Raw genomic sequence first — 17,388 nt, 5'->3', positions numbered from 1 at the left:
CTTCTGGGGCGGCACAGCCGGCGCCGGTTGCCCCACAGCGTCATAGTATGAAGAGGAGGAATAATAAGTATAAGAAGCACTGTAAGACCTGAAATCATTAGGCCTTGTGGTAGAGGGGGGTCCATAGCGAGGCTCTATTTGCATTTTTCCATCAGTGTAGTACTTTGATCTGTAGTCTGCCATGGTTTTCTTCAAGTTGCTTTGATGGGGTGAGGAAAAAGAAAAGCTTGAGGCTTGAATCTTGATTTTGAGTGTATGAGGAGTTGGCTGTGGGGATGGGAAAAAGTTGCTTGGGTTGTTTTGACAGGTAAGAAAAGAGGCAAAATTGGCAGAGTGGGGGGACAAAAGACAAACTGCCAAGAGGCAAGAGAGGAGAGAGGTTGGGTGGATTGGGTAATGGCTTTTGTTCTTTGATTTTTGAAAATTTTAGTGTGGAATTACGAGGAAGAATTTTTACTCAATTCAACTCAAATTGGATCAAATTAAATCAATTATCAAACAAGTGAAATATATATCAATCGAACTGTAAATATGTATTTGTAATTGATGTATATAATGTGGGCAATCACGCAATTTATCAAGAAACCCATTGTTAGACCGGTCGAACACACTATTTTATTCTTCATTGTTGTGTCACATGCACATGAACAGAAGATTTTATTTATAACTATCACAGACATAACTCGTAGGAATCAATTTATGTGCTAAGTTGTAGCGGGGTCTGTGATTTCCAGAACTTGAGATGAAACCATGTGGTCTTAGTTGTGTTTTCAGAACTTTTTTTTTTTATGTAAAAGAGAAAAACAAATTCAGATGGGTTTTCAAGAAATCAACAGGGCTCAGCTCAACCTTTTTATTGTCAAGAAAATGGAAAACATGGTGACAATTTTAATTTAATAGAAATAATTAGTCATAATGTAATTATTTTTGTGATGCAGCATGTGGTTCCGAAGCTATCATTCAGACTCATAATGGATGGGAGCATATGCTGGTTAAAGTCCCTTTTGGGTTTTGACAATTATGTCCAACGATTAAACCTTGTTGACATTTGACAAAGCAGCTACTTGACAATCAATAATTCAAGGCAACGACCTTCACTCCAATATTGTTTATTAATGAAAAAATGTTAAGAAAGTTTTCTCATATTTCTCTGTACATGATATTATTATATTCCTAGCTATTATTTGATCAAGTATTTTGTATTTTCTTTTAAAAGAAATGCAGATTCTTATATTTTTTCGAGAACAATATAGTATTTGAAGGTGCTTGAATCTAAAACACCACCCGGCAACGAGATGCGAATCACATCATTCATCCAAATGATGCTTAACTGATCAAGTTCCAAGTATTTCAACAAAGAACAAGCCTAAGAGAGTTTTTCCAGAAGAGAGATAACAAAGTAAGCTAACCGATGAGACCAAAAAGAAGAAACAAAATTGGTTGATCGCGACCAAATCAAATTCCACAATGACATTATGAGCTGAAAGCGCATTCTTCTGCGTAGCTAATTAGCCAACTTCAAATTTGTCCAATAGGATTTAAATGTTTCCTAATAAATCATCTCCAACAAGGAAAAATAGCACAAGATGTACGTGAAATGATGATCAAATATGGCAGTTGTCCGTTATGCTAACACAATCATCAAGAACATTGATTGATCCTACATGCTTTTGCCGCTGTATCCACCCATTCAAGCAAGCATGGTAGAGCAAGAGAGCAAGCTCTCCCTAAGCACAGGGAACATGAATACACTACTAGCAAGATGATGAACTCCAGCTCATCCATCCTACATATAGATTACTTTTAGACCATGCTCACAGGCTTGCCCAAGAAATGAAGGATCATGAGAAGCCTGGTCAATAACATCTCATACACTCCCCTTATGTTACTATCTGCAAGGGAATCTCCACATTCAAACATTTCCAGTAGCACATTTCCATCCAATACACATTACAGTAATTGATCTAAGCCGCCTCAAAATCCGATTGAGAGAGGATATTACAAAGCGGGTGGGTAACATAGATTAGCATTTGACAAGGCGCGCCAGCATATTTGTACACAAAGACCACATCCAACATCCTATACCAAGATCAAATAAAGTTTCATGACTACAAATAAACCATCACATGCACAAAATCTAAACCCAACTTCAAGACTCAATAAACTCCAACATCATCCAAATCTGCAGTTATTTTGGACAGAAAATACAAAAAATAAATAAAAAAAGAAACAAACCAAAAATTTTCAACAGTAGTTTTGAAACCCCATCACATGGGCAGATGCATAGCTCCCTCTGCAAATCACAGCACATGTATCTCCCATCCACGGTCCATTACACATTAAACTAGCCTATGAAATAAGACAGTAAAGTACTTCAAATAAGGAAGACAAACTCAGGGACCCAAAACCCCATTACAGGAGATCCGCAACATTTGCTGGCAGCTCCTCAATTACAACATTGTAGAACTTTTGTATATCAACAAGCATACGATCGTCGTCTTTGGTAACAAAGTTTATGGCGACACCCTTTCTACCAAACCGTCCACTTCGCCCAATACGATGCAGGTAGTTTTCAGGTTGAGTAGGCAGATCATAGTTGATAACAAGAGAGACTTGCTGGACATCAATACCACGGGCCAAGAGATCTGTGGTGATGAGAACTCGTGAAGAACCAGATCTGAATTCTCGCATGATGATATCTCTTGTATTCTGGTCCATGTCACCATGGGTGGCAGAGACTGTATGATCACGACTGCGCATCTTGTCAGTGAGCCAATCAACCTTGCGCCTGGTATTAACAAAGATAACACTCTGAGTGATGGCCAGGGTCTCGTAAAGATCGCAAAGGGTTTCAAGCTTCCATTCCTCCTTTTCCACATTAACATAAAACTGCTTGATACCCTCAAGGGTTAGCTCATCACGCTTTACAAGAATACGGACAGGCTTATTCATAAATTTCCTTGTAATTTCAAGGGCCTCGGGTGGCATGGTAGCCGAGAATACGCCAACTTGAATTTTCGGGGGCAGCAACTGGAAGATGTCATATATCTGGAAGAATAAAAGCCCACGTATTAGATGCAAAATGTGGAACTTATGGCACATCGATGAATCACTTTTGAGATCAACTGCTGGGGAAATAAGAATTATAATAGAGGATATAAGTTGATATCTGTGATCAAATACACAAACATGGCAGAGTTTGGTGCAATGAGAGAGCATTACTGACAATCAACAGTAACAAAAAAATAGTGTGAATGATGGAACATACACATTGAAAGTTCCAGATAGGGTAAAGAACAAGAAAACAGAACAAGAGAGCATAAGAGGAAGACCTGATCCTTGAACCCTCTCGAAAGCATTTCATCAGCTTCATCCAACACAAACATCTTAATGTAATCAGGGCGCAATGACTGCCTTCTCAACATGTCAAACACTCGACCAGGTGTACCAACCACAACATGAACCCCACTTGAAAGAATACGCTGATCTTCACGAACACTGGTACCTCCAACGCAAGCATGAACCTTAACACCAAGATAATCACCCAGTGCTCGCATGACCTTCTCAATTTGTTGTGCAAGTTCACGAGTGGGTGCCAGAACTAAAGCCTGGCATTCAACTACATTGTAATCTAATTGTTGCAGAATTCCAGAGCAGAAGGTTGCAGTTTTCCCAGTACCGGATTGAGCCTGTTGAATCACATCAAGCCCTTTGCAGAACGGAACAATTCCCCTCTGCTGAATTGCAGAGGGCTTCTCAAAACCTTCAAAAAACACAAACAAGATCTCCTTCCGTTCACCAATTAGAAGACTCAAATGGATAGCACACCACTAACTACATCCCAGGTTACAAAAGGTAAGAAATTGAAATCAGTTAGAAGCACAAAATTCAACTGTCCGCATGCGTTAACTCTAAGTTCACATTTTACCAGCCCAGAGAAGACAACACACACATAAGAAGGCTTCATAACGTCGTAAGTCAAATGAGGTTTCAGTAAAGACAAACCAAAAGATGGAAATTAGAGACGGAAGGAAAAAGGAGTAATGGAATAGGAAACGAGTCCAAAGACGAATGCAACAAGAATAGACTTCATCATATGAAAAATGCATAAATGACGAGTAGAAACATAGTACATTCAAAATCAATTCTTTATGTACCATAGGCATAGATGCCCCTAAGCAGATTTTCCTGCAAGCCCATAGCATCGAAACTGTTGTACACCTCATCATAACTTGTGAAGAATTCCTCGCCGTCAGTTCCAAGTCTGTGTCCAGCAATTCAGATTATCAAAAAGACAAGCAGCAGAAATTGTAAACCTGAACAACTTCTTCAGGCTAACATTCAGAAGAGTTGAAACCTATCAAAGAGGATGAGAACTTACAACTCATTCATTTTGGCATCAAATTGACGCGCGTCAAATTGAGAACCTTCAGGTGCCGCTCCAGCCATGACTGCCGAAAAAGAGAGGGGAAAAAAGAATAAACACGGGCAATAAGCTAGGTACTATAACAGACACAAATCCTGGAACGAAGATGAAAACATTTAACAAACTAAATATTAATTCACAAGTCACTGCACAATGTCGCTACTGCTCATAACACCAATACAAATATGAAGCTTAAAAGAAGATATCAGCTATATAATTGATGAAAACACTGACCCTGAGAAGGGTAAAAGATGGTTAAATTACATTTCATTAGTGAATGACATACACACAGACATTAAATGGCACCAAAATCAGATTATAGAGGCTTATCTTTCATATCATGCTTCCCACGTTAAATAATGACACTAATGAAGAGTTGAAGTTGCTCGACAAAAACCAGTAAATAGCTAACCCAAGGATGAGTAAGGATCTCTCGCATTACACATGTTCAAAGAAATTAAAGAATAGAATGGTCACGTTACCATGCTTGAAATGCAAATGCTACAACAATGTCATAAAAGAGGAAAGTCCACCAGCTCATCACCGCGTCAATGTAACAACTAACCAACACTCCAGCTGATTGGATAACACTTATATGGACAAACAAGAGCAAGCCAATGATAAGAACTTAGGTAACATAAGCAACAAACATTGTCCAGGTAAAAGCCAAAAAGTATATCGTAGTATTTGTTACTTCACAGGCAATTAAGTTCAAGGGGTGAACTATTTCATGGCAGTATATACACAAACACAACTCCAAGCCTATCTCACCAATTCAACTCTCATGAAACACAAAAGAGTTTTCAAGTAACGCCCTAAGGTCCCTAACTACAGTAAAAGAACCGGTGCGTTAGCAGACCAATAATACAGAACAGAATCAATAGCAAAAAGAAACTAAAAACGTCCAGATAAAAAAAAAAAACAAAAACGAAAAAATAAACCATCCAGTCATTTATGTTAAACAAAAACATCAGTCCAATAGCTGAGGAGGGAAAAGGAAAAGAACAAGATCGTCCACAACTTAAACAAAGAAACGCAATCAAAACAAGTAAGTAAACAAATTAAGCAAATAACCAGAAACAAAAGGATTCTACCACGCATCAAAACCAACTAAAAACTCAACCACGTACTTACTGAACTAAACGAACACCAAAATACAATAAAAAAATCTTACACACATATAAAAATAGAGATATAAAATAGTTTAACAAACTTACCTGACAACAATGGAAACTCGATTCGAGGAAAGATCGAAGAAGAAAAAAGAAACTGAGCAGCGTTCAAAGGTTGGGTTGAAGTGCGGATTTTTCCCAAAACTCCTCGGATCTGCGCCGCGGAGTTCAGGAGAAGAGAGTAGAAGAGAGAGTCCGGGAAGCGAGAATTGTAAAAGCAGTGCTTTCTTTTTTAGGGATTTGGATTGAACCTACTACGATCCCTTGTCTTGTTCTACTGAATTTCCGCTTCTGCCCCTGCCCCTTTGATTGCTTAACGGCGACGTCTTGTTATCATCGCAGAAGTGAACGCAGTCGTTTCGGGTGGTGGGGACTCAAAGTTGCGGTTTGGGCCAATTGTGAAGGCTCAAGAGTTGAAAATGGGTTCGGATTTGGCCCACTTCGGATCCATCAATCGCTTCACCTTTCATCTCTGCACGATGCATAGTGATTGGTGGGGGCGTTGTTATATATATATAGCTATTTTATGAAATTACTAAAATGTTAAATTCTTTAAAATAATTGTCAAACTAATTTTGGAGAATGAAAGTCATATTTTGAATTTGACGGGATATTAAAATGAATGACAAACAATAATCTTTCAAGATTAGCACGTTACAAAACTCCTAAGGATAAATGATTTTATATAATTGTTTATAGTCGGCGATGTTAGTTAAATATTTGTGATTATTTTTATTAATTTGTGACTCTTTCAGAATTTGATCCGCGTAATATTCTTGAAGGGGAGGTCTTGAGATTAGTCTTCTTTCAGTAATATTGAGTTCCACGAATAAGTTTGAATTTCACTTGATATGTAAATATTTATCTTATTTATCTCATTTTATATAAATTTATTATAATTTATATTAAAGTTTTTTTATATTAATGCATCACTCGAATTAATGTATTGTCGAATAGGTGTTCAGTTTATTGATACATTAATATAACCATGTAACTATTTTGTTTCTATTAAAAAAATTATTCTTTATCGAAATTGAAAATGATTATCATCCAACATTGAACAAGTATTAATTATATTGAATATTATATATATATATATATATATATATTCAATAAATGATCATTCTAAACACTCAAATAAGGAGGTTGGCATGACAAATTTACATTTTAATGTGGATAAATTGCTTAATTAAATTTTATTTCCGTATTATATAAAAGTTGTATTGGATGAAAAGATGATTGTATATATGTATCAGATGACATTTCCTAAGAAATAAATAAATAAAATCGTGTGTTCAGTGGTATAGCTTCAGAATGAATTGGCGGACCATTCTCAGTGTTTGGTACCATTGATATATGGGCTAATTTCTTGAGAGATCCCCTATTTAGGCCCAATATACATAAACTTCCATTCATAAAAACTTTCTTCTTTGCGTTGGCCCACTTTAGGAGGTGGATATCTCAGAAGATAGTAATCAACTTATGAAAACGAAAAATAAATTATTTTACTAACATTAATTATATTTTTAAAAATAAAGAAGTACTTGTTTGCATTTTACATATGGATTCAATATCATTTTTCTTTCTTTTATTTGATAAAGGATTCCTTTTAGTCCATTAACATTCCAATCATCAGTCCATTGGAGATGATTTCCATCTCAGGGATTGGTGGAGTGTTGTCTCCCAGCAGTTGGAGTCTGCAGCGGATGAGGACATCTTCCTAGGATAAGAATATCTTTCTTAATTTTCGATAAGGTGGTTGAGGAGACACCTTCTTTTAGTCAGAATCCAAACTTTTATGATTTAGAGGTTACTTCTAGTTGGGGGGGCCCACGTGCCCGTGAGGAAGTGGCTGGTCCTTATCTGGTCCTATAGATTGTGCCCTTAGATGTTCTATGTAGATTTCACCTAGGTCACCCGTGGATATCAGGTGAGTTGGGCTTTAACTTTAACTGTGTGATTCCAAGTCCATAAGTTTCCTTGTAACTTGTGAAGCATTCTTGGATCAGGATCTCCTTAATTTGGGTCGATTGGATTTTTTTGACCAATTTATTTTCTAGGAGTGTTTTCTGTCGAAGGACTCCTTAGGAGTTCTACCCGAGGGGGCTTCTTAGGGGCACCCTGGGAACTTACCCAAGTTGAGCCTCCTGGGGAGTACCTTGAACCTTGCATTCCTTTGGACACTTTTTTCTTTTTGGACCACTTAGACCTCTTTGGACCATCTCATTTTTATGGGCATCATGTATAAATGCAGATGCCCATGCATCTAGCGATTCAATAACAAACCCAAATTGCCCAAGCGACCCAAAGAGACTCGATCTAAATTTATCAAGAGAAGCCAGTATGGTGGTCCTACCCATTTAGAGCCCAAACGGGCATAAAGCCATGTGATTGCATCTTACGAGTCCACGCAGGATGAACAATCGCTGCCACCTCACCCAAAAAATAGGAGAAAGGATATGCATTAGCCCCGAATTATGTCGAGACACATAGTGACACAAGAAATGAAACATGAATTTGCCCCCATCCAGAATGCAACCACTCGATCGAAAAGTCGGGCATCCCACCAGGCCTATCTCAATCAAATCCCAAAAATCGGGGATTCCCTCTTATCTCTCTTTATACCTCTTATCTCTCTTTATCCCTCAATTGCTTACAGATTGCAAGTTCTTATACAAATTTTAGTAACTTGAATTTATATCTTGCACACTTCTACTATGCTATTTTTATTCCTCTATTCGTTTACTATTTTTTTTTTAATTTCGTTATTAACATGGGCATTGAAGTGATAACTTCCTTTTTATAGATTTCGATAATTGAAGCTTGCAAAAACTAAAAAAAATCACATGTAATTAACTGAATTAGAATATTATTTTACTTGAATCAAATGCTATATTAAAATTTAACTTACTCTAATGATGTAGTACCACCAAAAGTACAAATTAAGAAATTATAATAAATAGTACATATGATTCAATATAATATTTGTGTAGAAATAAGAGTAATGACGTCTAAAAGGAATTGCAAGGTCGATCGCAGTCCGTCCAAGCTGTCTCTCATTAAAATTACGAAATTTAACAGATTATTTATTGGGAAAAGTAGGTGTGATCCCCACCGTGTATTTAAAAAAACAAAGACTGAGATTGTGGAGGGGCTGCAGCCACGACGAAAAGCTTGTGATGGTGCCACGTGGAACGTGGGCGTGCACCAACATCCCATGACATTCCCAGCCGAAAGTGAAAGATGAACATGCCAAACAACTCTCTCTCTTTGACCATTCACCCAAATATTATCTTCATTCTTCCTTCCTCTGCTCCCCACAACATTCTCATCTTTTTTATTCTTTTTTGGTTTTTCCATTTTTCTGATTACAAAAAATAAAACTAAGAAGACATCCCACATCGTTAAACCACAATGATTAATGGTGCAATATTCTCACTAATCATACCAACTTTGTTCCTACCATTCACCAAACTCCTTTTCTTTTTCCATAAATTTTCTTCAATAAGATTGGGGATTGTTACCATAGTTAATCCCTAAATCCTCTTTAAAATAATCTATTGCAGGAGGAGAGAGAGAGAGAGAGAGAGATTAGGGGATGCAATGCATGCATAAGTGGAAGCAAATAATAATAATAATAGTGCTAGAAGAGGAAAGTCATGGGAAGGGCAATAGCAGCTCAGAGGAATCCACCACTTCCATAAAGGGAAAGCTCCTCTGTTATGCTATGTGTTATCCACCACTGTACGCTGTACCCACATCATCTCATCATTGGATCACCAACCTATTACCAAGTACAATCATATATATGCGCTAATCAAATCACCTTCTCTAATTACATGGATTACTGATTAATTAATACTCCACCCCCGTTAACCACCAACAACTGTTCATCATGCCACCCTCACTCTACACTAACCCATCATCATCCTCATCATCATCATCATTTAATTAATTAATTAATTAATTAATTAATTATGTATACCTGTTCTTCAAGTGGCTGCATGTTTTCCATTCGCATCAATATCGATATTAATCATACTTATATCAATATTTTAGCATAATTATATATGAGGTGTTATTAATTGAGCTTAAGTGGATTAGTTTAATTTCATTAACACAAATTCAAACATATAAGTAATTAACTACAAAAACTTGAGTCAGATCACACTAGATATGCAACGTGCATATCCAAATTAAATACAATCTTTGGGTGAAATTATATTTTTTTATCTTTTAACTTAGTTTTTTTTTTTTACTTTTTATTCAATTAATTAAGAAATTCTCACTTTTTATTACATAATTTCTAAATAGTAATACTTTTTGCCTCACGGCACCTTTTCATTTGACATTTTAAGGAAATTATTATTTTTTGTCCTATAAAAAAAATAATACTTTAGGTTTCATGTACTTAATGGCCACATGATCATTCTGTCAAATATCTATGTTTAAAAATTACGATATTAAAGTGAGAATCCGATAACCATTAATAGAATAAAAAATAGAAAGATCCAAAATTACGGGACAAAAAAATATTATTCCCCTATAAACCTCCTATTAAATTAATTTTAAATTTAAATTTCAATAACCACGGACTATTTTAATTAACCCATAGTCACCACTAACAAAAGTCATTTATATTCGACCAACTAATTAAATTCTGTTGCTTGCCAAATAAAGTGAGATTAGATACCTTAATTATTCATCAACCCTAATTAAAATATTACATGAAGTTATTCTCTTGACAAAAATTGAAATCAGTACTTAATCTTCAACTTAATAGAATATTAACCATGATTAAAAGGCTAATAAGCTAAATTACGATTGACTAAATCTCATGACATATATATCCCATACACTATATATTAATAATAATAATATAAGTGTGAATGGAAAAAAGTGCATGCATGATTGTAAAATAAAAAATAAAAAAAAGTGAGAGGAACCAACCAAATCACATCATGGTTGGATTCCACTTTAAATACCTTAGCACGTACGTACGCCATAAGAGGGGGGTTGGGGTGGGTGGGGATATTGTGACTGACACTCCCGCAAACTACGCCTTTGTAGCTATGATTCGGAACATTTGGTTGAGGAATATTATTATTTAATTTGGTAGTTAATTAAATTAATGAAAAGCGTATATACTTTGCCCCCCCCCCCCCCGCCTTTATCTTTTCTCTTTATCTACGTATGCTACCCTGCTCCTCACAATTTGTCAACTTACCTTTCATACAATTATTTTATAATTATTTACTAAGTAGCGTACAAAAACTGAATCGAGTCGAATATATTTTTATTATTTTATCAAAATTAAAAAGTAATACTGTAAGAGTTTAGAAGAGTCGATTAATAATTGAATCGATCAAGAATTAAATTTTAAATGGGTCTAAAATTTTATACTGTGTTTAATTTTTGTCTTAGACAAAATAAGGAAATCTTAACTTATCTTTAAGATTTTAACAAATATCACTTAAATAAAATTACTATTACGGGCATGATGTAATTAGTTTAATAATAGATCTTAGAAATTGAGGGAAAGTGCATGGAAGATTAAAAAATGATGAAGTGAGAGGTGGGCAATATATATATATATATATATATTTTCTTGAAATGGTTATAGTTATATTCTCCTGAAATGGAATCATATATATATATATTAGGATTCCATATTGTGGAAGCAAAGATGCAGAATGAAAGGAGGAGAGAGGAGAGAGGAGGCATTAAGAATATGAATTGTCTATCCGTAACATCATCACCACCATTCATCCATCACTTCACTTCACCCCATCCGTTCCTTCCTAATTTCATATACTTTATGTTACTGTCACCCGCTAATATTATGTATTTTACATATTTTTGCAACTTGAAATCAAAGCATCAACATATTCTATCCTACTCAATAATTTCCTTTTTAATTTCCTTTATCATTTATTGATTAATATTTAATTAAATATGAATCTAAATAATAAGTAGCTAGTGCTGTTATGGTTTATATGATTAATTGTTGTTGCACGTGTCTCACACAAATATATAACAAAATTAAAATTATAGTGTGAAGAGAAAATAAATTTGAAAAGAAAAAAATCAAAGTGTGAAGAGAAAGAAAAAACCCCTATGAGAAGAAAGAAGCATGGAATATCAGGTCAGCTGAGTGAGAAAAAACAAATTGTAATTATGGATTTTATTAAAAAAATATGAAAATTTTGTGATAAAACGAAATATGGAGAATTGTAATTGTGAGATAGTGAAAAAAATATTGAAATTATTAGTTTGGCTATTTTCTTTTAAGAAAATAAATGAATTAAAAGATAAATTTGGATATTAGAACATAATAACTATTATTTGAATAATTATGATTAGTTTAATAAGAAGTACATATATTTTTAGTCAATTTTGAGTTCTTGATCAAGCTTCATCTAAATTTGACCAGCCGAAATATGTACAGCTAGTTGAGCTAACTAATTGGAATTGGCCCCACAACCAGACAGTTAGTATGAAAAAAATGGGATTTGACATGGGATTACCCAATCATTCCAAAGTTGGTACCATGTAGGAACGGTTATTGGCACTCAAGATGAATGAAAGATAGTCGATGACGTCGTGATCCTCAATTTTTATGTGTTACTTTTTTGGCACGGCAAAATCATTACTAGAGGTGTTCCAAAAAAGCTATTACAATTTTCGTTCCAAATACCAATCTAAATTTGGAACGGTAAAATATTGGAACTCTGTTTGGAATATTTTATTAAAATTAGTGATAGTATTGAGATGACCGTTGCTATATGTGGTACAATGAATGTAAAAGAAATGACATTTAGTAAAATGTATTTCAAAATGAGATGCAATTTAAAACAATATTAGTACGCATATGCACTAGTCTTACAAAACCTGTTCCTAAGTATGATTTCTATTTGAAAATTATTGTGTTACAATGACCTTGACTAAATTAATTCCACTTGAAAGCGATTTTTTATGTAATATTAATAATGTATTACTACTATTGAGAACGATTTTGGGAAAAATACGAAAAAAGAGCATGTTCCATTAAAAGCAATTATTAAGCTAAAACTAAGTCATATTGTATATATATATATATATATATATATATATATATATATATACTGTCATAAAATAAAAAGACTTTTAGATCTAAAGTGATAGATTTGATACCACCACACTACCGACGAGGTCTCGTGACTTTAAGATCTTGGGGTTCGAACCCCATCAATATGAGGATATTATTCTAATTTAATGGGTAAAATGCTTTTTAAGTTCCATAAAATAAAGGTAGAATTATTTTGTTACCATAACTATGACAGGTGTCGTTTTTAGTCCCATAAAACTCATAATCACGTATTTTTAGTCCCAAAAATCATGTGCAGTGTGGTTTTTGTACTAAAAAAATATTGTTTGGGACGTGATTTTAAGTTTTATGGGACTAAAAAGACGTGATTTTAAGTTTTTGGGACTGAAAGCTTCTTCACCTGCCATAATTGTTGTGGTGCCAAAAAAAAATTCTGCCCTTATTTTATGGGACTAAAAAATATTTCGCCCCTTATTTAATATTAAGTGTTGTCTACTTTAATAATAGTTATTGATTATATGTAGTTACATGATGTTGATGATTAGTATTTATATGATTGTTATAATAGTCACCTTCAATCTATATAATAGTACAAAATCGCATTGACAAATAATATACTAGCTCATTCACTTGTATGGCAAAAATTAAAAAATTATAATTTATATTCCACAACTTGATTTCTTTGAGTTTTTTATCCTATTATTTTAATTCACCAAATTTAATCCTATAAATCACAAAAGTTTATAATTTTAATTCCAACTACAAATTTCATTAAAAATTTTATGGAGAGAGCACATAATTTACACGTCCTCTGTTGAGTAACTGATTTAATGGAGAGAGAGCACACGCTTTTGTTAAATATTTAACAAAATTTATGATTGGAACTAAAATTATAAGTTTTTGTGATATATAGGACTAAATATGATGAGAACTCAAACAATGAAACCAAATTTATTTAAAAAAATAAAAAATCATGGGACATAAATTATAATTTTTTCACAAAAAATTTGATAAATTTAAAGCATATAAGATTGCTATATCGTCTAATAAAACTTTAAATCAATACTTCTATATATAAGTTAATTAATTAAAATTTTTATTCAACACGGGATTCATAAGAAAAGATAAATCATACACTATAATTAATTGTTTTAACCCTAATTTGGTATTAAATATATAAATAAGACAACAAATTAAATGAGATTTAAAAGAATATTTGAAGAAATTCATTAAGCTATATATATTACAGAGATAATAAATAATTAAAATGAAACTAAAATAAAAAAAAAATGTATTTGAGTGATTACCACCCGTAGGTCATGAGTGGAAGAACAAATATATATTAATTATATATATATGGAGCTCCAGTTCAAGATTAATATAATTATATCATATTGTAACCTAATTAATTTGAACTTCAAAGACATTAAATATATAGCTAATTAAAAGATGTTGATTTGAAACACTAACAGACGTCATAATTCACTAGAGATTATTTAAATCAAAATGAGAAAAGATATGTGTATATGTATGTATGTATGTATATATATGTATCTAGATTGTTGCACATATATATAGATATAGATATAGATATTTGTGAGATATCCTTATCGTCCTCTTTGACCCTTTACGGCCAGTACTGCCATCTAGTGGCGACGGCATTGGATTTATCCTCTCCCCCCTCCCACCCCCCAGACCTCTCTCTCACGCCTATCAAAACCAAACATATATATATATATATATATATCAATCAGTTGACCACACTAAATATATATGAGACTGCATATATACATATAAATATATAATTAATTAAGGAGACTTCAATAAACATTTAGAATTACAAGGTGCATTGATATGTGTACTTATTAATATTTCTCATCATCATCATCATCATCATCATCATCTATTTCTTTCCTTTTCCCCTTGTTTATTATCATTATTTTTAGAGATATATATACTAATTTAATTCTTGATCTTGTTAATTTGTAACCCTAAAAGAAAAAGATTCTTGTTGGGGGAGGATGACAGGCATCAGAGAATAGAGATGATGATGATGATGATATATATATACACAACATATACATACATTTATGGGTGGGGTGGGGTGGTGGTGGGGTGTGTTGCAATAAAATATTGGGACAGGGGCATGAAAAGATAAACCCACATTTATTCCATAGGGGGTGGGGGGTAGGGAGGGAACCGTTAAGGCTTTGAGGTTGGCCTATATAAAGTGCACGCATTGCGCCTCGATTCTTCCCACATCAAAATCAAAAGCAGTGTTCCTTTTCTAATGGAACAGTACCACTGCTCCTCTCTCTCCCCCCATCCCCTCTTTCACCCTTTCCAAATTTAGGGTTTCTCCTCCTCTGCCGCTAACACCGCGCGCCGTAATTCTTGCTGCTTAATATGTATACATACGCACGCACATGTGCGTGTATGTTTAATTCCATCGAATTTGTAAGGGTAATAAGGGAGGTGACAGAAGAGAGTGAGCACACATGGTGTTTTCTTGCATGAATGATTCCACATGCTTGAAGCTATGGGTGCTCACTCTCTCTCTGTCACCCCCACCACTCTCTCTCTCTCTCTCTCTCTCTCTCTCTCTTCACACACAGTGTTTGGTGTTTCTGCAGTTCTGCATGTGTTTATTTTCCCTCCCTTTGTGATTAATTTTCTTACTCTTAATTCTTTGTGTTGATGCTACAATTTTTTTTTCTTCATTTCCTACTGATCTGCTGTAATTTTGCGAATCCATTACCGTTTTATGTCTTTATAACATGTTCTGATAAAGCTTTCTTTCCCATCGAGGTGTATTTTCAAGATTCTTCACATCAAGACCGCTCCGTCAGAGTTGTTAATCTTGGATTTTCTTAAATTGGAGGAGAAAATCAATTAAAGGGGTTTAGGGTTTAGCGATTTGGTGTGATATTGAGATGGATTGTTGTGTATCAATTTCAGACAAAATTCCAGATCTTGAGAAAGCCCCGCGCGCAATTGTTTCAAATTAATATAATACGTACTCCTAATTCTCTAATTCCTCGTATAAATATATGTAGTACATAGTGGTGGTTAATTTGTATGTATGGTAGTGTTTCCCTGATGGTATATTGAACAAATCTGTCTGACAATTAGTAGCAAGCTGTACTCGCCATTTAGTTTGTGTAAACGGGGGATCGAGTGTTTATTGTGCTTCTATCTCTTGATCATGATGTGTTCAAGTTAATTTCTTCTTCTTTCTCTGTTTCAAACCATATGAAACAAATGTTACTTCTCAGTGAGCTGGTTAGTTTAATATATATAATTCAATCAACAGAAACACACACACACACTCTCATGCATTTATATATACTATGATTGACAAGTGTCTGATTAATGAATCGAGTTTATGTATATAATTGCTAGTAGTATAATTAATTCAACAAGTTTTCTGTTTAATTATAACTAGCTAGAACTATCCATCTACTAATTTTCATTATTTGACTGAAATATATCAACTATATAAACTAGCTACAACTCCTCTATTCCCCTCAATTATTTCTCAGGTAGTTTTTCTCTTGGTTTGTGGGCGTCGACACCCGATTAATGTAGTTCTTGAGGTATATTTATATGATCATCAGTTGTTTAACCCGAAATCGTACAATATACACACACACAGAGAGAGAGAGAGAGAGGGACTAATTGAAGTCAAATTAATGTCTTGCAATCTTTTGTTTGATTTGATTATAATCTGATTGGAAAACTTTCCAAATAATGTCTAACATACTTTTGTTGCAGCACCTATATTTGCAGCAATGGGTTCCAGAGGGTACAAGTTAACAACCTTATTGGAAGGACTAATAATAGCAAAGTGATCAATCAATTCTTGTGATAATTATAAATTCAAGACATGCAAGTGGGAGAGGGGAATTAAGGGAATATACATACATAGATATATATATATATATATATATATATATGCTTGCTCCGTGTTCACTTTCTATTTTATTGTATTTAGGGTTTCAGGCATTCACTCTGCCTAGTTAATTCCCACTATCAATGTAGATCAGATTCCATTTACGTATAACATCATCTATACGTATACTTGTACATACGCCTCTGTACTGTATATCACCTTTAATTGGATATGCAATTGTTTTCTTTTCTAGGTTTTTGTTGTTCTTTTGATGATATAGTTTTCCTGATTTGATGACAATATTAATTATGTGTGATGTGAGAGGTAGAGACGACATGCATGCTTGAGTTTGAAAGATATGTAGACCATTCCACATTCTTGATTTTGTACTTGCAGAGACATGGGCGGGTCAGATTTAAGGATAAAAAAGGCCCTATTTCTGTACGTGATGAGCATATATTAATTATTTGAACTGAGGATCAAAGAAGAGATCATATATCGAAATATAAATGATCTGTTATTGGGAATATTACATTTAATTAAGTTAAATTTCAGAGCTGGACCACTCTACCTACACCTAATTCTAGTCTTTATTTCTCTCTTTTCGATTACTTCATCTCATGTTCAAATTTTGTTCAATGCAGTCTATTAATACTATATATATATATATATTATTCAGTTTATTTGCTTTTCTCTCACAAGAACTGGAAATTAATAATTACTAGTTGTTTTTGTCAAGTGAAAATTTGTATTTTTCATTGATTTTGACTAATTAGCTTCCACCTGCAATTAGTTGTCCTCATCATCATCA

At 34.0% G+C, this 17,388-nt stretch overlaps 1 protein-coding gene and 1 long non-coding RNA gene across 3 annotated transcripts; one reads left to right on the top strand and one right to left on the bottom strand.

Annotated features, from left to right (window-relative positions):
* LOC105164658 (eukaryotic initiation factor 4A-2) lies at nt 2,134-5,835 on the bottom strand. Its single transcript, XM_011083365.2, has 5 exons — nt 5,644-5,835; nt 4,382-4,451; nt 4,158-4,264; nt 3,333-3,763; nt 2,134-3,048 (listed from the first exon to the last, which is right to left on the bottom strand). The coding sequence occupies exons 2-5, from the start codon at nt 4,447-4,449 to the stop codon at nt 2,413-2,415; spliced, it is 1,242 nt and encodes a 413-aa protein (XP_011081667.1). The 5' UTR covers nt 4,450-4,451; nt 5,644-5,835; the 3' UTR covers nt 2,134-2,412.
* Nucleotides 14,918-15,823, top strand: LOC110012179. 2 transcript variants are annotated; one of them, XR_002287337.1, is made up of 2 exons: nt 14,918-15,142; nt 15,494-15,823. It is a non-coding gene; the product is annotated as an uncharacterized LOC110012179 (long non-coding RNA). The 2 variants fall into 2 exon arrangements; XR_002287338.1 differs by having other exon boundaries at nt 14,925-15,142; nt 15,507-15,823.

The sequence above is a fragment of the Sesamum indicum genome, linkage group LG6 (assembly GCF_000512975.1).
Source record: "Sesamum indicum cultivar Zhongzhi No. 13 linkage group LG6, S_indicum_v1.0, whole genome shotgun sequence".
Taxonomy (NCBI): domain Eukaryota; kingdom Viridiplantae; phylum Streptophyta; class Magnoliopsida; order Lamiales; family Pedaliaceae; genus Sesamum; species Sesamum indicum.
This window is presented reverse-complemented; position numbering and strand designations above follow the sequence as displayed.

Coding starts and splice junctions, on each gene's coding strand:
- LOC105164658 (XM_011083365.2), bottom strand. CDS start 4,449: ATGGCTGGAGCGGCACCTGAAGGTTCTCAATTTGACGCGCGTCAATTT. Junction 3,764..4,157: donor TAGGGGCATCTATGCCTATG/GTACATAAAGAA, acceptor TGTTTTTTGAAG/GTTTTGAGAAGCCCTCTGCA. Junction 3,049..3,332: donor CGAGAGGGTTCAAGGATCAG/GTCTTCCTCTTA, acceptor TTATTCTTCCAG/ATATATGACATCTTCCAGTT.